This window comes from Hipposideros armiger, unplaced genomic scaffold (assembly GCF_001890085.2).
Source record: "Hipposideros armiger isolate ML-2016 unplaced genomic scaffold, ASM189008v1 scaffold_37, whole genome shotgun sequence".
NCBI lineage: Eukaryota > Metazoa > Chordata > Mammalia > Chiroptera > Hipposideridae > Hipposideros > Hipposideros armiger.
In genome coordinates this window covers 2,064,318-2,086,193 of record NW_017731387.1, presented here as the reverse complement: position 1 = coordinate 2,086,193, position 21,876 = coordinate 2,064,318, and the positions used below count along the sequence as shown (strand labels likewise).

The 21,876-nt window shown below is 38.3% G+C and overlaps 3 protein-coding genes across 3 annotated transcripts in view; 1 reads left to right on the top strand and 2 right to left on the bottom strand.

The window, feature by feature from the left end:
- LOC109380457 (complement factor H-related protein 4-like) overlaps window positions 1–5,404 on the bottom strand; it is a 22,264-nt gene extending 16,860 nt beyond the window's left edge. Inside the window, exons 1-4 of the mRNA XM_019638021.1 lie at window positions 5,275–5,404; window positions 3,691–3,864; window positions 2,100–2,294; window positions 1,506–1,682 (exon numbers count right to left, since the gene is read on the bottom strand). Of these exons, the coding sequence (XP_019493566.1) occupies window positions 1,506–1,682; window positions 2,100–2,294; window positions 3,691–3,864; window positions 5,275–5,332 (604 nt within the window). The 5' untranslated portion in view covers window positions 5,333–5,404. The remainder of the gene's footprint in view (window positions 1–1,505; window positions 1,683–2,099; window positions 2,295–3,690; window positions 3,865–5,274) is intronic.
- F13B (coagulation factor XIII B chain) overlaps window positions 1–17,369 on the top strand; it is a 48,817-nt gene extending 31,448 nt beyond the window's left edge. Inside the window, exons 7-10 of the mRNA XM_019637989.1 lie at window positions 9,031–9,213; window positions 9,535–9,695; window positions 11,871–11,949; window positions 17,152–17,369. Of these exons, the coding sequence (XP_019493534.1) occupies window positions 9,031–9,213; window positions 9,535–9,695; window positions 11,871–11,949; window positions 17,152–17,354 (626 nt within the window). The 3' untranslated portion in view covers window positions 17,355–17,369. The remainder of the gene's footprint in view (window positions 1–9,030; window positions 9,214–9,534; window positions 9,696–11,870; window positions 11,950–17,151) is intronic.
- A 2,268-nt stretch (window positions 17,370–19,637) lies between these two features.
- LOC109380459 (complement factor H-related protein 3-like) overlaps window positions 19,638–21,876 on the bottom strand; it is a 14,760-nt gene continuing 12,521 nt past the window's right edge. Inside the window, exon 6 of the mRNA XM_019638023.1 lies at window positions 19,638–20,190. Within this exon, the coding sequence (XP_019493568.1) occupies window positions 19,994–20,190 (197 nt within the window). The 3' untranslated portion in view covers window positions 19,638–19,993. The remainder of the gene's footprint in view (window positions 20,191–21,876) is intronic.

Genomic DNA, 21,876 nt, shown 5'->3' with positions numbered 1-21,876 from the left:
TTCTTCTTTATAGCTGAGTAATACTCCATTGTGTAAATGTACCATAGTTTCTTAATCCAGTCGTCTACCGATGGGCATTATACCTGTTTCCAATTCTTAGCTATTGTGAGTAGCGCCGCAATGAACATAGGGGTGCATACATTTTTTTGGATTAATGTCGTGGGTTTCTCTGGATAGATATCCAAGAGTGGAATTGCTGGGTCATAAGGTAGTTCCATTTCCAGTTTTTTGAGATACCTCCATACTGGTTTCCATAATGCCTGCACCAACCTGCAGTCCCACCAATAGTGCACCAGTGTTCCCTTTTCCCCACAACCTCGCCAGCATTTGTTGTTTGCTGACTTATTGATGATAGCCATTCTGACGGGGGTGAGGTGGTATCTCATTGTGGTTTTTATTTGCATAGTTGGTGTAGAGGCCTGACCACTGCACTATATTTCTGAAGCTGATGTTGAATAATAATGTATGTCAACTATAATTAAATATACATATAGTCATGGGACGTGGAGTAGAGTCTGGGAATGGAGTCAATGGAATTGTAATAGATAAGTATGATATTGGGGGTGGGAGGGCAGTAGATGGGGGGGGTTGTTTCTATGGGAAGGGTGAAAAGAATAACTATTGCATTGTTCTGTACACCTGAAACTAACAATGAAAAAGAAAGAAATCACTAGATTCTTTGGCTGACTATATCACACTATCGTTAAGGGCAAAAGCCCATGAGAATGGGTAACAGATAACTGCCAGAGGAGGAATCCCATAGATTCAAAGATTTCCAGAGCACACACAACCCTGGGAAACATTCAGATTTGATCAGAGTGGATCCACCTCTTTAGACACCAATCCTTAGTGGAGAGACCGGAAGAGGCCTCACTCACAGCGTTCTGAATAAACTAGTCCTGGAGGACAGGCTCCCAAACCAGCCATAGGGGAGTTTAGAGAAACGCCTTGAAGGGGTCAAGTTGACCCGTAACCCACTTAGCCTTCCAAAACGATACGAAAGCCAGCAATCAGCAAGGTCTCCAACCCCAAGTCCCCAATATGTGCACCTAGCAGAGGGCAACTCAGGTGGTGGCACTGTCCCTGTTGCTTCTTCATGGCCTCCGGTCTTGGACCCTTTGGCTGTGATGCTGCTGAAACTTCTCTGCTAGATTCCTGGACTCCCACAGGGATGCTCTGTCCCTGGGGACTGTCAAATGTCAGTGCTCTTTGTGCCGAGGACAATAGAAACCAAGATGGAGCCACAGGCTGATGTCACGTTATTAGTAGAGGGTCCCACTTTGTCATTCTTGTGCTGTTTTTTTAACTAAGGTCTATCAGTAGCTTCATTTATGTTTCAATACATGCGTCCAGAGGTCAGTGTATCCACTCACACACACTTGGAAAGAATAAAACCAAACAGATGTCTTGGCAGAACAAGAAGCTGACACGAACATCCTGCCAGTTATTATGGGCGAGGTTTAGAAAATCACAGACATCCTGGGGTCTCACATGAGTTTACTTACTGACACGGATGCATGTGGGTGGAGGGGACCAGCCATCCTCCGTGCATGTCATTGTGGTCTGCTGATTGGGGAGGCTGTAGCCGGGATGGCAGTCAACTCTTACAGATTCACCCTGTAAATACTTTCTTTCATAACGTGGGGAATATCCATTTAGCACATACCTGAAGATACATTGTCCTAAGAATTACAAAATGGAAAATTCATAAATTTGTCAAGGTAGTAAATCAATACTTATCTTTACAATATTTAAATTAGAATGCAAAAGCATCCAACTATAACATACAGCTTAAGAAAAACTAAGCTACTACCAGATGATTTGTAAATAGAAAAATCAATATTAAATATTATTTACCTGTAGTTTGGAAAGTTAAAATGTGCATAAATGAAATAGGTATTCTCAGAAAGTCTCTATTTTTACCTCTTATGTTATATTAATGAAAAGCTCTGAATAAAAGGAGAACCTGTGTTGGTCCTTGATTCATGGAGCTCAGCCCTTGACCTTATTTGCGTCACACGAGGCTTGCCTGTGCTCTGCTGTGTGCTTTCCTCTCTTAGACATATTTCCACACACATATTACAAAGAGGAGTACGTACTGCGACAGGGTACTGCTGGGGACCATCCTTCTCGTGTGCAATTAATGTAGTCCCAGGATGATTGTGAAGGAGTCACAAAGTTGGCATTACAGGAATAGTAATACCACTTTCCTACAGCTACTGGGAAGTATGGTTTATATCTGTCTGCATTATGTAGGCTTCCATGTTTTATTTCTGGAAAATGGCAGGGTTCAACTGGTAATAAAAACAAACAAAAAAAGTATGAATAATGTTTTGCCTTGATAAAAATCAAATGAGAGACAAAATATTTCATGGATGAATTATATTTTCTTGTTAACATAATTACTCTCATTGCACTAAGATTTGGAGGGCAACACAAGTTATAGAATTCTGATGATGTAAATAAGACTTGATTTGTGATGATTCCCCAATATATACAAATACTGAATCATTACGTTTTGCACCTGAAACTAGTACAACGTTATACATCAATACTATCTAAATACATACATACATACATACATACATACATACATACATACATACATAATCTTTTTTCTCAAATGATTCTCCATTTTGTAGGTCTGTTTCTTGGTGATAATAGTAACACTTCAACTGTATCATACTTTCAAAATTCAGTTGGACTTGACCCCTGATTAACTCTGAGGTCCTGACCTATTATTTGTGTCACTACATTTTTGATTCATGGAATATCCCGCTTAAGTGCGGGCCACCTTTACAATGAACTGTGATGGATAAAGACGGGAATATGATTGTCGGGACAGAAAACACTTGAAAGCAGCTAAAGAAACATCCCTAATAATAATAATAATAATAAAATTCCCTGTTGAATTGAGTGGCACTTTGTGACATGTGAGGGCTTTTGAAAGTTCCAGAGTCTTCGACGCCCCTCCCTCCTAAAAGGGAGCCTGACTCCCTCCCCTTGCCTGCGCTGGAATCAGTGACTCTCTCTGAGATCAGCTATGGCTGAGGTGAAGTGTGGGACCAGGTCACGAGTGGTGTGGAGGCTTCCTGCTGTCTCTCAGATCACTGGCTCTGGGGCAGTGGGCTGCCATTCAAGCATCCTATGGAGACCCGTGTGCTTATTAGTACTGAGGCTCCTGCCGAAAGCCACGGAGTGAGCCGTGCTGGAAGCCGCCCTCCGTGATGGCCACCGAGGCCCACATCCTGACTCAGGAGCCTGACTCTGACCTTGGCAGCTAAGCCACTCCCAAATTCCCTACCCAGGGGACTCTGAGATGATGGAGGTTGATTGTTTCAAGTCAAAGTTTTAGGGAAAATTTGGTACACAGAAATAAGTAACTAACATACTAGGTGTTAGATAATTCTTACCCAATGATTTATTCCTGATAGAATTATATCATTTAGAGAAATATGTAAAGATACACACAAGTACCTATTTAACATTGAATAGCAAAAAATTAAAAGGTTTTCACTTAGAATTATATGATTTTTTTCCTACTTAGAATTGGCTACTTTGAAAAACATAGAACGCCTCTAAATCCTGGCTTCCCATAAGGTAAACATTTGGACTCAGTAACCATTTTTTGTGTTTCCGATAAAGCAATTTCAGAGTTCAGAAGCAGGTGAAGATTTGAAAGGAACTTACAGCTGCATCTTGGATGGGGCTCCCAGCCTATATTAGTGCATCTTGCCGTGGTCCCTCGGGTTGCAGGGTAAAAGCCGCTTTTACACTGGTATGTGATTGTATTTCCAAGTCTGTATTTTGGCCTTTGAGGACTGTAATAACCGTTTCGAATATAGGGTTGGTCGCATGTAATTTCTGAAAAGGATATGTGGATAATGGTGTAATCACTCTCCAGGAGAATAATCAAGCTCATGAAAATACAGAAAGCAGATGTTATTTTTGTTTCACCACGTGGCAAATGGCATTAACTGAGCACAGCCTCATGTCCTTCCTCTACAGCACTGTTCCCCTCGAGCACATTTCTCATCTGATGCACTTGTATCCCCTGGGCTCTTGAATCCCCTTTCTCCAAACCATCCCACATATCATGATATCCCACATGTGACAATGATGTCATAAGATCTCACTGCAACAGTTCTTCCCACTTCCCTCAAGTTCCTGGGCTTCTGAAGTTCTCACAAGGGCTGTCTACAAATATCCTGAGTGTCTTCCTTTCAAGCACCTGGTAGGGTTTTGTCCCTCCGGGTCCATGAAGGATGGGTCCCTGGAGCTGCTCGCAGATCTCAAAATCCACGGACGCACAAGTCTTTCTTATGTGGAGCTGGGGCCTGGGGAGCTTTCCATGGGGACACTCCGGAAGCTTTGTGGAGCTGTTACTATTGTTAGTGAAGGTAATTGCCCCAATTAAATAATGTCCAAAACCCCACATGCAACACGTAATGACATGAATAATGTACAGTGATGCATACTCGAATCATATCTGGTAGTTAATGGGGCACCATAAAGCTCATTACAGTGTTCAGGTGGGATAACTGGAAAATGAGAGGACTGGATTATTAACTAAAATGACAGACAGAAAATCATAACAAAGAATTTGTAAATTTAATTATAGAAGTGATGCTTTAAAACTTTCAATTTTTCAACATTTGTCCATGATCTCAGAAAACAAGTTAGAATGTATTGGGGTTACACTGGAAATTAAGAATATTTTCCATTTTTTATTAAAAGATGTGTCTGTTTCATATACTAATTGTGCTAAATATTAATAATTAATACTGATGTTAATGAGTTTTAAGAACTTCATAAAGATATGATTTAAACAATGGAATATATGTAAAATGTATGATTTGATGACGTTTGACATAAGAACCTGTAAAATCATCACCATATGTAAGATTATAAAGAATTCCATCCCTCTCTAAAGCTTTCCTGTACTACAAACAAGAACCCCCAAACACTTTGGAGTTATAATCAAGCTTTTCTGTGACATATTTTCTTGTCAAGTTTTCAGGATCCTAGTCCCATGAGTCCCTAATCAGTATGGATTGAATGTTCACTCTGTGGAACTCAGAAGACAGAAAACAATTGATTTTGTTTTGTTGTCTCTTAGTGAAAAAGTGAAAATTATTCCATAAAGGTGTTCTTTATTGTTATCTCAGAACGCAGAATATTTCTACCAATTGATTCATTCAAAAAATTAAGACATATGAAAGAGATAAGTTACACTTAAGAAGGAACTTGAAAATTCACATAGTTTCAGCTCACCTTGTGCATGAGTCCAGGACACCCCCAAGGTCAGGATGACACTGAGCAGGAGCACCATGCTACCTGTTCCCAATGGTGTTGCAGTCCAAGTGCTCCCGTCGTGCTGTGTGGGGCAGAAGTTGCTTCATGAGCAGCTATCAAGTGTGACTCTGAATTTAAGGGCACTACCAGGAAGTTACTTTATTGAGGTCGGTTAGTAAACATCAAAGTTCAAAGAGTTTTACCAAAGCCCTCAATCTCCATGAATGATTAACTACTAATGTAATTGCCAAGATGTCTATTATAAGCCCTAATTCAACTACTAAACAATAGATGAATAATAAGCAATGAAGTGTTTTTCCTTGGAAATGGTGAGGTAACAGTTGGAGTCTGGTAGAGTAAACAGAATGAAACCTTGGCCTGTGTCATGTCTTCAGTCTGGGCTTAGGCCCAGTAGCAGGCCCAAAGCTCCAAAATCCTTAAGGTCTGCAGGTTTATGACTCACCCACAGGGGCCTGGGAAGGCTCCAAACATCCTCCATTTCTCCCACTGACACTGCAGCAATGGGATCTGCTGGGTCACGTGACCCAAGAGGCAGAGCCTCTTGCATGGCAGCCTGGACCTGTGACAAAGCCTCCTCCTGTTTAGTGTCTCACTCACACCAGCAGCTTCTGGGGACCACTGGTACCTGGGTTAGAGGAGCACCATCAAATGAGGGCTATGTTGCCTCCCAAAATAAAGAGCCCCACTAGTGTCACACTTTGGATTTTTAGGTTGTGGGGAACTGTGTGTGTGTGTGTGTGGGTGTGTGTGTGTGTGTTTCAGTTTAAAAGGGTAATCCCAACATGCCCTACACCCCCGACCCCTAGAAATCTCCCTGAGGTCCAAGGACCCTGACTAGCTGTGAGTTTATTTCTATCACCTGGCATGCGAATGTCTCACCAGTGATCTAGAGCAGCTGCCACTTCTTGCTCCATGGGTCCAATGAGCATAATATCACCAATGGAATGGACCAGTGTGCTTCCTTGTGACCGGAAAGGCGATCAAGGTCCCTGCAGACTAAGTGATGTCATAGCCTGCAGAGTTGATAGGCTCCAGAGGTAGGACAGTGAAGGTATGCTGATGGCCTTCCAAACAGAAGGAAACTGCTTCAGCTGGTCTCTGCTGACAAATATAGAGAAAACAGCGTTGGCAGATGAAGAGCCGCACACCAGCGTGTCCTGAGACATTACAGGGGCTGCATCAACGTGCTCGATCAATGAGACAACGTCAGGTAAACAGGTGCGTTTGGTGTCCCCATCTGGTTGCGCTTAGTCTCCCGCTGCCATCTCTAGCATCCATCTGTTTGCTGCACGAGCCACGTGGGCAAGTTGATGGGGATTTGGTAGAAACCATCCCTCTGCGTCTTTCCAGTCCTTGAAATGCCTCCAGCAGGTGAACTGTTGCTTTTGCTTCACTATTGTCCTGGATGGAGGCCGTTCTGTTGGCTTCACTTGGCCTTTTCCACCAAAATTGTCCTCATTCCACAACTAGGGGAGCCAATGTGATGACCCTCCCTGTTTCTCAGAAATATAGAAAGAACATTTGAGGAAAATGCAAACGTACACTTGACAAAAGAAAAATAGTGGAAGTCTTGGCAGCATTGTCAATAATTCTTAAGTTCATAGGCACATTTGTCCATCCCACAAATTTACTGAGAATGTTTTCACAATCTCTTTCCTCCTTAATTCAAGAACTCAAAGTTGAACTTCTTATAATACTGCTTTTGTACAAAGCTAATAAGTAGGAAATATCACATGTGCTGGAAGAAACTCAGGCCCAGATGGATATACTTGGGGACAGCCATAGCTTTGGGGTTTGGAGCATCGTGATTTGTGTGTCATTGTTCCCTCGCCAGAGCCTTGGAGCTCTGCTCAAGTTATTTGTTTGTTTGCTTGTTTGTTTTTGAGAGATACAGACCCTTATGGGACTTGAAAGATCCCAACTAGGTGACTCCCTCACTGACACAGGGTTTCATTTCCTTGTCACTCAGGTATCATGGGGACATGAAGTATAGACCTGGATGGCTGTCAGGTCTCCTGTCCCATCCTACAGGACATGCTGTATGTTAGACCCTTAAGCTTTCAGCAAGTCTGAGATACCTTTGGCCAGAGACACCGATTAGTTTCCTGTTAATATGAAAGTCTGCATTAAGGACCACTACTGATCTTCAACCAAGCACAGCAGACAATGCAAAGTCCCATAGCTTTTCTTTTTGATTTAGACAAGTTCTTTCTAAAGTTCCTAGAGACAGAGAATAGCCACAGAAGCTCTAATAACACCAAAAAACTAAGATGACGGCTAGCCCCACCACATGTTATATCTAAGGAGCCTTTACGACGGTACAGAAGGTGCTGTCCCCAGAATGGACAGATAGAAAGTGGATTATAGTAGAAGCATAGAAAGGGAAACACACACGAAGAAACTGTCAGATGATTACAGTCACATTTCAAATAACTAGGAAAAGACGATGTTTTTAATACTGTTAGATAACTGGAGAGTCATTCAGAAAAACAGAACATATCCAAACTCCCACGCTCTCTTTAGCTGTAGAGATCTCCAAATAAGTAAGGAACCCCACACATTCAGCACAAAAACTATGGGTGCATTTATTAAGAACAGGACATTTAAAACTATGACTCAGAACTTGAGTAATTAAATAATGAGAGTGACTTTAAGAGCATATCATTCAAAAATATCTGCCTAGAAAAATTAAAAAGGACTCAAAAGCCAAATAACAACTGAGAAGACAATATAATTCATATCACAGAAATGTGAAATGAAAAGTGATAGTCCTATCAATTCTCAGCCAGAAACAATAATGAGAAAAGGGAGCTAGTTTCTTAATCAAAAAAAGATATTATTTGATTTATTGAGAGACCAAAGAAAAACACAGGTTAACATAAGCAAACAAAAACATAGCAAAATAAGTAATGTGAAGACTTGTGGTTTCTGATGACAGAAATGATTAATTGAAGTAATTTTAATCACTTACACTGGGAATCAGCCCCCATGAAAGCACATGTAAAACATTAACACATGTGTCTGCTTGGCAGTATTCCAGTGTTAAAAAATGGCTGTCTTGTGGTTTGGATTTGCATTTCCCTAATAGCTAGTGAAGTTGAGCACTGTTTTTCATATAGCTGTTGTCCGTTTGTATGTCTTCTTAGGAGAGGTTTCTGTTCATGTCTTCTGCCCACTTTTCAATTGAACGAGACCCAACTATATGCTGTCTGCAGAAAACTCACTTCATACTTGGAAACATAGGTAGGCTCATAGTAAAACATTGGGAAAAATACACTCCAGGCCCAAGTTGAAGTGGCTAATACCACATGTCCTTCGTTGGTGCCCCTCGTCTCCTGAACCCTGAACCCTGGGGCTCCCCATGACCAGGCTCTCAGACCATTTTCTATGATACTCTGATTCCCTGGGTGAGATCAGATAATATCATATCTTCCTATTGCAATAATTGCAATAATTATATATAATTAATTATATATATTATTATATATTATATATATTATCTATAATATATAATTATATATATTATTAAAATAAATAAATTGCAATAATAAATGTTGTATGAGGTTATTGCAGCAATGCTGTCAATATTTAAAAATTATTTGAGACATGTTATAAACGCTTTTATATAAAATACTGTTATTTCTGCAGCAATGATGAAAGCACTGGATACTGATTATAGCCATTGACAGTATATGTTAAAAATTATTTTTGCAGAATCTAAAGGCATGTGTGCATCTCCCCCACTTATTACAAATGGAGTCATTATTGGGTCAGCAGGCGGCACCTATGAAAATGGTTCCTCAGTAGAATACAGGTGTTTCGATCACCATTTCCTACAGGGGCCTAGAGTGTCTCATTGTTTACAGGGAGTGTGGACCACACCACCATTGTGCTTGGGTACGAACGACTGTCTCTAGTTAATAAAATAAAACCATATCTTTTCACTTTCTGTGCTCTGTGTGCTACTAGAACACTCACAGAATGCTTAACGTGCTACATTGGTGTTATTTCGTTCACGTGCCTATTTAGTCAGGTGTCTACCAAGAACCACAGATAAAATTGGCAGGCTTTTTGAAACCTAGTTTCTGACTTAAATATTAATTCTATCTAACTTACTTGACACTCTAATGCCTGGAATTTTGAAGGTCATCATCGCAACCCAAGGCTTCCTGGCAGTACCAAGATGTACCAAGAGAATTTTCTTCTTTAATTTTTCAGAGCCTTGCACATTATCTCCTGTAGAAATGGAAAAGAATAATTTACTGTTGAAATGGGATTTCGACAATAGACCCTACATTTTCCATGGCGAGTATATTGAGTTTCTTTGTAGGAGAGGTACTTCCATCGCTCGGTTATCTACTGTTGGGTCTGAACTTAGAGTGCGATATGACGGAGGGCAGTTCAAATATCCATGATGTGTCCAAAGACGAAGATGAGAAGAGACCTGTGTCTACAACTATTTTTTGATTGATTGTGTTTTGGTCATATTGTAGGTCAACAGTCATCATGTTGTAAATTTCAGAAATATTGAGTTCTACAACATTTTTACTTTATGATCATTATAAAGGAAATAAAATAATTTTCTTTCCTTTTTTTTTTAAACTGAGAAAGGTCCTAGAAGTATTAACTATTTGAAAAAGCTCCCAGAGTTATTCAAATTGAAAGCATTGTGTGGTATTTGATATATTGGACACTTTGGCAAATGGATAACTAAATCAATTTATATGTTCAATATTTAAATGTGAAAAAATTAACCTTTGTTTTCTGAGACAGCAAAAGTCATATTTTCTCCCATTTCCCAGTATAAGTTTATGTGTAGTGACTAAAGATTGGAAACACAGTTGCACAAATCTTTCTAGTGATAGTAGAACATGTTAGGAACAATCATTAAAATTATGGTATTTTTCATAAGGAACACATTTGTATATAAAACTTGGACTCCCTTATCGAAGAGTTTCTTCACATGACAATTAAAAAATGTATTTTCAACTTGTTGATGAATGGAAAATGATCCTTTTTTTTTGAAAAACATTAAAATAATACAATGAAATAATGAGTGTAAAACTTTTACATTTCATTTTTAAATGGTAAAAATCAGAATAAAAAAATTTTATACGCTATTTAAATGTTTTGTGCATCTTATATTTGTAATTCCTAAGACAAAAAGAAATAAAATAACTCAGAAAAATTGTAAGAAAAGATGACATTGAGTCTATAAAAGGGAATTAATGGGATAATTTTACAAGTGTGTTTTCATGCTTTTGGAAGTACCGAGTTAAAACAATGACCAATTACGTGAAATATCAAAGGACTGAGACTATAATAAATACTTGACCACAAGTGATGCTTATTTTAAAAATCTCTCTGTTTCTCTCTGCCCCTCTCTGTCTTTCTTACAAATGATGCAGTCTTACCAAGAACACTTAAGGACATAAAATGAATGTCAGAAAGAAGAATCATATTTCAACACATTATAAAATCCCTAATGAAACATAATTTTTAGAAAAAAAAGTTGAATTAAAAACCTCTAAGTTTTCACACGCTTAAAGATATGCACCTGGATTGTTTATAATGAATATTTTCTTTATCTGTAAATAAAACAAGAACATATCCTTTCATTTGTAGTTTGGATTATTTCACATGTAACTTAATATTTATTGCATGTCTTCCAACTGTTACAGTACTGATCTACACATCTAAATATTTCTGTTTTCTATTGTCCATTCCCCTCCATTATTTTTAGTTCAATGTTTTCATCAATATTAAAAAATAACAAACACAGTAAAGATATGAAATCTATATTACATTAGAGGATTTACTTTATTAAATGTAGAAGAGATTTTTGGAAGTCACTGATTGAAATGAGATGCTATAGTAATTTTTAAAAAGAGGGGGAGAGAGCTTGCTCAAGAGTTTGAGCTCTGAGCAACAGCGGTTTGATGCCAGCCCAAGCTGAGCTGCCTCTAAGCTGCCAATAGGTAGCAGGGTGGCTCAGCTAAAAAAATAAATAAATAAATAAATAAATAATAAATAAAAAGAGGGGGAGAGAAGAATAAAAGAGGTTTTTGCATGAAAAAGGTGAAATTTGAGCATGTTTTAGTTAAATGGAAATAGGTCCGTAAAGAAAGACAGGAGGCGGACATGGAGAAGATATTGTACAATGATTGCAGAGGGTTCCTTGAAAGGTGAGAACAGGTGGCCACCCAGGCACAAGTGGAAGGTGCCTCCCGTCTGGGAGACGGGCTGCTCCTGTGGCTGGAATGAGGTGGTTCATGTCATATGGCTCTTATTTCCCTGTCCAGGAGGGGATGTCACCTGCTCAGAATGTGGAAGGATAATGGGAAGAGAAGGTCAAGGACTGAGGAGAGCAGAGAAAGTTTGAGAAAGTCATGGAGAGGGTGAATGAGACGACAGCAGATGTGAAGATTGCTTGACGCAGAAGCACGTCCACTTGGGCAATCTGGCCAAGTGTGAGTTGTTTCATTGCATTATCACTTCCATCACATGTGTGAGGTGTTGAGGAGAATGTTAGATAGCCGCCACTGTGTTTTCAGAGAACTTTACGTTGTGAGACCACTGTTATCGCGTTGGAGGTGAAAGCAAAGTTTGCTCAGATGACAGGCCGTCCTGTTGGTACAGGGACGCTAACTAAGATGAATCACTAACTGGGGGATTGCCCTGGCTAATCCGAAGATTAGAAGGGAAGNCGGAAAGGCGATCAAGGTCCCTGCAGACTAAGTGATGACATAGCCTGCAGAGTTGATAGGCTCCGGAGGCAGGACAGTGAAGGTGTACTGATGACCTTCCAACCAAAGGAAACTGCTTCGGCTGGTCTCTGCTGACAAGTATAGAGAAAACAGCGTTTGCCAGATGAAGAGCCGCACACCAGCGTGTCCTAAGACATTACAGGGGCTGCATCAATGTGCTCAATCAATGAGACAACATCAGGTAAACAGGTGCGTTTGGTGCCCCATCTGGTTACGCTTAGTCTCCCGCTGCCATCTCCAGCATCCATCTGTTTGCTGCACGAGCCACGTGGGCAAGTTGATGGGGATTTGGTAGAAACCATCCCTCTGTGTCTTTCCAGTCCTTGAAATGCCTCCAGCAGGTGAACTATTGCTTTTGCTTCACTATTGTCCTGGGTGCAGGCTGTTCTGTTGGCTTCACTTGGCCTTTCCCACCATAGTTGTCCTCATTCCACATCTAGGGGAGCCAATGTGCTGACTCTCCCTGTTGCTCAGACATGTACAAAGAACATCTGAGGAAAACAGAGTAATATTCTTCCTGAAGAATACAAACATACACTTGTACAAACAGGAAAATAGTGGAAGTCTCAGCAGCATTGCCAATAATTCTTAGGTTCACAGACACATTTGTCCATCCCACAAATTTACTGAGAATGTTTTCACAAATCTCTTTCCTCCTTATTTCAAGGAACCCAGAGTTGAACTTCTTATAATACTGCTTTTGTACAAATCTAGTAAGTAGGAAATGTCACATGTGCTGGAAGAAACTCAGGCCCAGATGGATATACTTGGGGGACAGCCATAGCTTTGGGGTTTGGAGCATCATGATTTGTGTGTCATTGTTCCCTCGCCAGAGCCTCGGAGCTCTGCTCAAGTTATTTGTTTGTTTGCTTGTTTGTTTGCTTTTGAGAGATACAGACCCTTATGGGACTTGAAGTGTCCCAACTAGGTGACTCCCTCACTGACACAGGGTTTCATTCCCTTGGCACTCAGGTGTCATGGGGACATGAAGTATAGATCTGGGTGGCTGCCAGGTCTCCTGTCCCATCCTACAGGACATGCTGTATGTTAGACCCTTAAGCTTTCAGCAAGTCTGAGATACCCTTTGCCAGAAACACCGATTAGTTTCCTGTTAATATGAAAGTCTGCATTAAGGACCACTACTGATCTTCAACCAGGCACAGCAGACAATGCAAAGTCCCATAGCTTTTCTTTTTGATTTAGACAAGTTCTTTCTAAAGTTCCTAGAGACAGAGAATAGCCACAGACAAGGAAAAACTTAGGTGACGGCTAGCCCCACCACATGTTATATCTAAGGAGCCTTTACGACGGTACAGAAGGTGCTGACCCCAGAATGGACAGATAGAAAGTGGATTATAGTAGAAAGTACAGAAAGGGAAACACACACAAAGAAACTGTCAGATGATTACAGTCATATTTCAAATAACTAGGAAAAGACAATGTTTTCAATACTGTTAGATAACTGGAGAGTCATTCAGAAAAACAGAACGTATCCAAACTCCCACACTCTGTTTAGCTGTACAGATCTCCAAATAAGTAAGGAACCCCACACATTCAGCACAAAAACTATGGGTGCATTTGTTAAGAACAGGACATTTCAAACTATGACTCAGAACTTGAGTAAATAAAAAATGAGTAATGATTATAAGAGCATATCATTAAAAAATATCTGCCTAGAAAAATTAACATGGACTCAAAAGCGTAATAACAACTTGGAAAATATATGTAACACATGTCACAGAAATTTGAATTGAAAAGTAGTAATCTTGTGAATTCTATACTAGGAACAATAATGGAAACAAATCCAAACAAATGCTTCTTAAATATTTTATATGCAATTAACCACATTTATAATAACAAAATACACATTGAAACTATACAGAGATACCATTTCTTATCTACTAAACAGGAAAAATATCTAAAAGGCTGACAACTTCCTCATTGGGCAGACCAAGAAAAAGTAGACTCTTTAGAAAAGTCCAGAATAATATACAGACCTCTATGAAAAACAAGTTGAAATACCTTTGAAATTGCCTGGTGATCCGTTAATTTCACTTTTAGCAGTTTATCCTGACAGTATGTCCACCTAAGTATATTCATCATAGCACACTCATTGTTGTAATAGGAAAATACCAGAAGTCTCAGTGAGATGCATTCTAAAATAGAAACAGCAAGGTGCAGATAAATGTGTGAAATACTCTCCTTCCTCTGAAAAAAAAAGAAGACTAATGAACAGTGGAGAGATGTCAGAAACTAGTAAAATTATAACTTAAATAAGGGGAACAAGTATGATGGAAGTGAGACCTTCCTGCATAGAACCTTCTCGTATTGCTTCAACTTTTAAAACATGTTGGTGTTCTTCATATTTTTTTTAAAAAAAAGATGAAATCAAAGGGGAAGAAGCAGCAAAATCAAAAATTAAAAAATATACTATAACAAACAAAAATAAAACTCCATCGATTTGGTAAGCATGCCAACCAGAAGTAAGAATTAGTTCAAGTCACTTGAGGAATTTACTGACATTCAATGTCAAACATCCCGGGACAAAATAAATGCAAGGATGTTTCAACCTCCACTCAGTAGTGTAGCTGCTAATAGTAATGTTTGTATTATACTTTTGATGTTATCTTTATGAAAATTGAAATATAAGAATATAGAAATAAAGGGAAAGAGAAAATGTATTTCAGAGTTGTTTTTTAATCCTGCATTATTAAACTTGAACTGTAAAATCCAATAGGCACTAATGAATTTTAAGTTTCATTTCTATTTCAAAGATCTGACAACCAGAAGACCCTGGAAGTAAAGACATTTCAACACTATTGAACACCCTCATCCAGCACCAATAGCACACAATTCTTGGATTCTAAACACTATTCTCCAAGAAAGAAAAAAATATTGGACATTCTTGAAAAGCTGTATGATCATGGGTGTTGGGCAGGAGGAGTATACAGTGAGCCTGGAGTATGGTTTGTGCTAAAAAGAAGAGAAATGCTGAAAGACTAATAGGGATATATTAAGAGCAATGAGAAGCCAGTTTCAAGAAGCACCCATGAGGGCCTGCTGAGTGGCGCATTGGTTAAGAGTTGACTTGGGACGCCAGCTCTGAGCAGCAGGACCCCAGTTTGAATCCCACATGTGGGCCAGTGACGCTGTGCCCTCTGCATCTAAGATGGTGAACAACAGCTCAACCTGGAGCTGGGCTGCCGTGTGTTGCCAGCAACAGCATGATCTGCCAAAAGCTGCTGTGAGTGGTCGTCCAGAGGCCAGTGACCGAACTGCCTCACCTGGGAAGAGTGCAATGATCACAATACCAACATGGGCCAGTGAAGCGACGTCCTCCACAACTAGACTGCAGAACTAAAGGACAGCAACTTGTCTGTTCCCCTTCCCTGATTCCCCAACTTTGTTCCCTCCCCGAATTCCCCAATAAAAATCTTAAAAAAAAATTGATAAACTGGTCTCTCAGGTGACAATGACATCCTCCATATAATATTTAACACAATTTCTGATTTATGAATAAAAAAATTGTGATTTTTCAATGCTTGAAAAAAATTGAGAATTTGAACAACCAAAAATCTTAATTATAATTTCATGACTTCATTCTATCTATATTAATTATCTCACAAATGGTATATTCCACTTTCCCTTCCCGACAGGGTGCTTGAAATGCAGAGCATGGTAACTGTTCACGATACACAGCTCTACAGATAAATTCAACAATATCAGCTGCTCTAGAATGAAGTATTTTCTTGGACCGGCCGAGTGGCTCATTGATTAAGAGTTGGCTTGGGAGCGTGAGCTATGAGCAGCAGGCCTCCAGTTCAATTCCCACATGGGCCAGTTACAGTGCGCCTTCTACAGCAAGGAATTTTTGAAACTTTATTTCTTCACATATTAATATTTGGTAGACAAGCAATCAGTAGAATTGTTCTTATATTAATTCATCAAAACTCAGTTATAAACAGGAAAACATCACATTCATTACACTGATTTTCTCAGAATGCATGAGAACATTAAAGTACTCACCTAAGCATTTTGGTGGTTCTGATCACTCTCCATTTCTACATGTTATCTGCCTGTTTCCCTGAAGTTCATACAAGTGCTGGCACTGGTATTCAACTGATGACCCCAGAGCATACTCGGCTAATGGGAATGTGATGGTGTCTCCATTGTCAATAGGTGGAAGGGGCCCACATTTTCCTGTAGACTCTAAAACAGGATATTATTTGATTTATTGACCAAAGTAAACAAAAGCTAACATAAGCAAATAAAAACATAGCAAATTTTGTAATGTGAAGACTTGTGGTTTCTGATGACAGAAATGATTAATTGAAGTATTTTTAATCCCTTACACTGGGAATCAGGCCCCATGAAAGCACATGTAAAGCACACCAGTGTTAAAAAATGGCTGTCTTGTGGTTTTGATTTGCATTTTTCTAATAGCTAGTGAAGTTGAGCATTGTTTTTCATATATCTGTTGTCCATTTGTATGTCTTCTTAGGAAAAGTTTCTGTTCATGTCTTCTGCCCACTTTTCAATTGAACGAGACCCAACTATATGCTGTCTGCAGAAAACTCACTTCATACTTGGAAACATAGGTAGGCTCATAGTAAAACATTGGGAAAAATACACTCCAGGCCCGAGTTGAAGTGGCTAATACCACATGTCCTTCGTTGGTGCCACTGGTCTCCTGAACCCTGAACCCTGGGGCGCCCCATGACCAGGCTCTCAGACCATTTTCTATGATATTCTGATTCCCTGGGTGAGATCAGATAATATCATATCTTCCTATTGCAGTAATTGCAATAATTATATATAATTAATTATATATATATATTATATATATCATATATAATATATAATTATATATATTATTAAAATAAATAAATTGCAATAATCAAGGTTGTATTATGAGGTTATTGCAGCAATGCTGTCAATATTTAAAAATTATTTGAGACATGTTATAAACGCTTTTATATAAAATACCATGTTATTTCTGCAGCAATGATGAAAGCACTGGATACTGATTATAGCCATTGACAGTATATGCTAAAAATTATTTTTGCAGAATCTAAAGGCATGTGTGCATCTCCCCCACTTATTACAAATGGAGTCATTATTGGGTCAGCAGGCGGCACCTATGAAAATGGTTCCTCAGTAGAATACAGGTGTTTCGATCACCATTTCCTACAGGGGCCTAGAGTGTCTCATTGTTTACAGGGAGTGTGGACCACACCACCATTGTGCTTGGGTACGAACGACTGTCTCTAGTTAATAAAATAAAACCATATCTTTTCACTTTCTGTGCTCTGTGTGCTACTAGAACACTCACAGAATGCTTAACGTGCTACATTGGTGTTATTTCGTTCGCGTGCCTATTTAGTCAGGCGTCTACCAAGAACCACAGAAAAAATTGGCAGGCTTTTTGAAACCTAGTTTCTGACTTAAATATTAATTCTATCTAACTTACTTGTCTCTAATGCCTGGAATTTTGAAGGTCATCATTGCAACCCAAGGCTTCCTGCCAGTACCAAGATGTACCAAGAGAATTTTCTTCTTTAATTTTTCAGAGCCTTGCACATTATCTTTGTAGAAATGGAAAAGAATAATTTACTGTTGAAATGGGGTTTCGACAATAGACCCTACATTTTCCATGGCGAGTATATTGAGTTTCTTTGTAGGAAAGGTACTTCCATGGCTCAGTTATCTACTATTGGGTCTGAACTTAGAGTGCGAAGTGACAGAGGGCAGTTCAAATATCCACGATGTGTCCAAAGACCAAGGTGAGAAGAGACCTGTGTCTACAACTATTTTTTGATTGATTGTGTTTTGGTCATATTGTAGGTCAACAGTCATTGTGTTGTAAATTTCAGAAATATTAGGTTCTACAAAATTTCTACTTTATGGTCATTACAAAGGGAAAAAAATATTTTCTCTCTTTTTTTTTAACTATGAAAGGTCCTAGAAGTATTTGAACTAATTGAAAAAGTTCCCAGAGTTATCCAAACTGAAAGCATTGAGTGGTATTTGATATATGCGATGCTTGGCAATTTGATAAATAAGTCAATTTATATGTGCAATATTTAAATGTGAAAAAATTAACCTTTGTTTTCTGAGATAGAAAAAGTAGTATTTTCTCCCATTTTCCAGTATAGGTTCATGTATAGCAACTAAAGATTGAAAACACAGCTGTACAGTCTTTCTACTGATAGAAGAATATGTTAATAACAATGATTAAAATTATGGCATTTTTTATAAGGAACACATTTGTATATAAAGTTTGGACTTCCTTGTTGAAGAGTTTCCACATATGACAATTTAAAATTATATTTTGTACTTGTTAATGAATGGAAAGTGATATTTTTTTTCAAAAAACATTAAAGTAATACAATAAAATGATGGGTGTAAAACTTTTATATTTCATTTTTAACTGTGGTAAAAATCAGAATAGAAAATTTTTATCTACTATTTCAATGTTTTAGTGTATCTTTGATTTGTAATTCCTAAGACAAATAGAAATGCATAACTCAAAAAAATTTAAAAAAAAAGGTGTTCATGTAGCAAATGACATTGAGTCTATAAAAGGGAATTCGTGAGAAAATTTTACAAGTGTGTTTTCATGCTTTTGGAAGTACCGAGTTAAAACAATGACCAATTACGTGAAATATGAAAGGACTGAGACTATAATAAATACTTGACCACAAGTGATGCTTATTTTAAAAATCTCTCTGTTTCTCTCTGCCCCTCTCTGTCTTTCTTACAAATGATGCAGTCTTACCAAGAACACTTAAGGACATAAAATGAATGCGAGAAAGAAGAATCATATTTCAACACATTATAAAATCCCTAATGAAACATAATTTTTAGAAAAAAAATGTTGAATTAATAACCTTTAAGTTTTCACTTGCTTGAAGATGTGAAGCTAAATTGTTTATAATGATATTTTCTTTATCTGTAAATAAAAGCCAGAACATATCCTTTCATTTGTAGTTTGGATTATTTCACATGTAAGTTAATCTTTACTGCCTGTCTTCATCTGTTACAGTACTGATCTACACATCCAAATATTTCTGTTTTCTATTGTCCATTCTCCTCCATTACTTTTAATTCAATTTTCCATCAATGTTAAAAAATAACAAACACATTAGAAATAAGAAGTCTATATTATATTAGAGGATTTACTTTATTAAATGTAAGAGAGACTTTTGGGAAGTCACTGATTGAAATGAGATGCTATAGTAATGTTTTAAAAGACGGGGAGAGAAGAATAAAGGAGGTCTTTTGCATAAAAAGGGTGAAATTGAGCATGTTCAAGTTAAATGGGCATGAGTCCGTAAAGAAAGACAGGAGGCGGACATGGAGAAGATATTGTACAATGAGTGCAGAGGGTTCCTTGAAAGGTGAGAACAGGTGGCCTCCCAGGCACAAGCGGAAGGTGCCTCCCGTCTGGGAGACGGGCTGCTCCTGTGGCTGGAATGAGGTGGTTTGTGTCGGCGTTAAGGGGGTTCGGAATGCGACTGTTTTCACTTTCTATGTTAATATCTAATTTTATGATTGTATCATTTCCCCCAATAAATTCTAGGCTCACTTATTTTGTTTGAATGTGCACATACTCTATTACATATGCAGAAAGCATATAATTAGCATATTTGTGTGTTTATTAATATATTGGTAAGTAGTCTAATACCTGGGACTGGAAAATAACTATCATCTAGTACAAGTGTAAGGGATGGTATAGTTTTTTTAACACATTTGTGGGAAGATAAGTTGAAAATTGAGACTACCGTATTGTTTGTATTTTCTTTGAAGTAAAGTAGAACATAGCAGCAAGCTATCAGAAGCTTTCTTAGCAGCTCAGACAGTTAAGCGCAGTAGATGGAAGAGGCCGGATATGTGGGGTAACTGCTTCTTTATTCACATCTGGGGTACTCCAGTGTCCCTTCTCCACACACTACTTGAAATGATTGCTGTGATGATGCTGCAGTGTGTCCCGATTTACACACAAATTCAACGAGATCCCCGGTTTTTACATAGTACGTTGTGTCATCTTTTTCTTTTAATTGTATGTTACTTGTATTCATGTTTTCTTCAGATATTACACATGGATCTGAAAGAAAAACATAAATAGAAACAATTAATAATCTTCCCTTTTTGGGACTAAGAAAACTTTAACTTAATCAACATATTTTAGAATAAAATGAGATTACGAAATAAGCTAAATAGCTACTAGACATTAATTGTGCTCAGAGCTCTTGTTAGCACTTTTCAAGTACAAGCTCTGTGAAATCATACAGCTCCTTACATTACAGTTCACACGCCAGGACGCTGAGGTGAAGGGAACTTCAGTAACACCTTTCCAAGGTCACAGAGCTTATTAGGTGGGGATGATGAACGTGACCTTAGCATCTCCCTTTTCATCTCTGACATAAACAAGCACACCAGTGACTTCAGATCAAGCAGAGACATGCGAACATGTTCTACTGTGTCATGGTTTTCCATTCTCCATTTCCTGTTCAACCAGCAGTGACTACAAACAGTCCACATTTATTCACATTCTGCTAGTGTAAATCTATGTTTATATTTTCCTCTTAGGCCCACAGCGTGGAAGGAGAACGACAGAAAACCAGGTATTTCTAATAAACAGCGTTCAATGAAAACGCAACTGTCTATAACATATATATCCATCTATGTATTATCTATGTATTATCTATCTATCTATCTATCTATCTATCTATCTATCTATCTATCTATCATCTATCTGCTTATCTCCCTACCTACCTACGCACCTACCTACCTAGCTATCATCTATCACCTTTATTCTCTATGGAAGAAAAGGCTGCATAGGTCATTCACATACATACACACAGAGTGGGGTTTTGAATGCCAGCTTGATTATTAACAAATTCCTCTATCTCACTATCTCACTGTCCTCTACTGTAAATTCAGTATAAATATTACCTTGTTTAGAAGCTTTATTATTTTTTAAAGACAAGAGGGAACTTCTAGTTTACTGCTATTATAATGCAACTGTAAACAACATTTCATATATTATAATACTGTTTAAGGCCTTGCTTATTTTGTATAGACAAGCTACTATAGCATTGTAGAAATTCTTCCATGCTAAAAATTTTGAATTTGACTCCTCTTACTCTTCTCTTGACCGAAGTGTTTTACATTCTAGTCTGGTCCTCAGTAACATTGGTAGGCCTTAGAAATGGCTCAAAATTATGTTCTAATACATCCTGTTTACTCTTACCTGATGAGGCTTTATATATATATATATTATATATGTGTGTGTGTATGTCTGTTTTCAAGAGATTCTCAGTCCTTCAAATTTTGTTTGTATCCAAAAATATGTATCATGTGAGCTCTAGAGACCTCTCTAAAAACATATGTTCCAGAACTTTCTCTCTCAAGTTTACTAGTGCAAGCACAAATTTACCTTCCTGAATGCTCAATGCTTTTTTCAACTCAGAGACTAAAGTCTTACTCTGTGGTAGAACTGATTTTATGTCCTCAATAATGATAATCGATTCATATTCTTAAAGCTCAGAAAAGGTAACGCTTGTGCTTCACACAATCTTAAACTTCACCATCTCCTCAATATAACTTGAGATGTAGAAGTTACCTTTGAAATGTAACATATATTTTTCCTATGAAATCTAGCTTGGGGCTATTTCTGGACTATTCTGACTTGGGTGTATTACTTTGCTCTCTGGTCCTGTCACTTCCAGGATTTGGAGCCCAGGTTTTCCCTGGATCCCATATAGAAAGGGCCACATAAGTGGGAGAT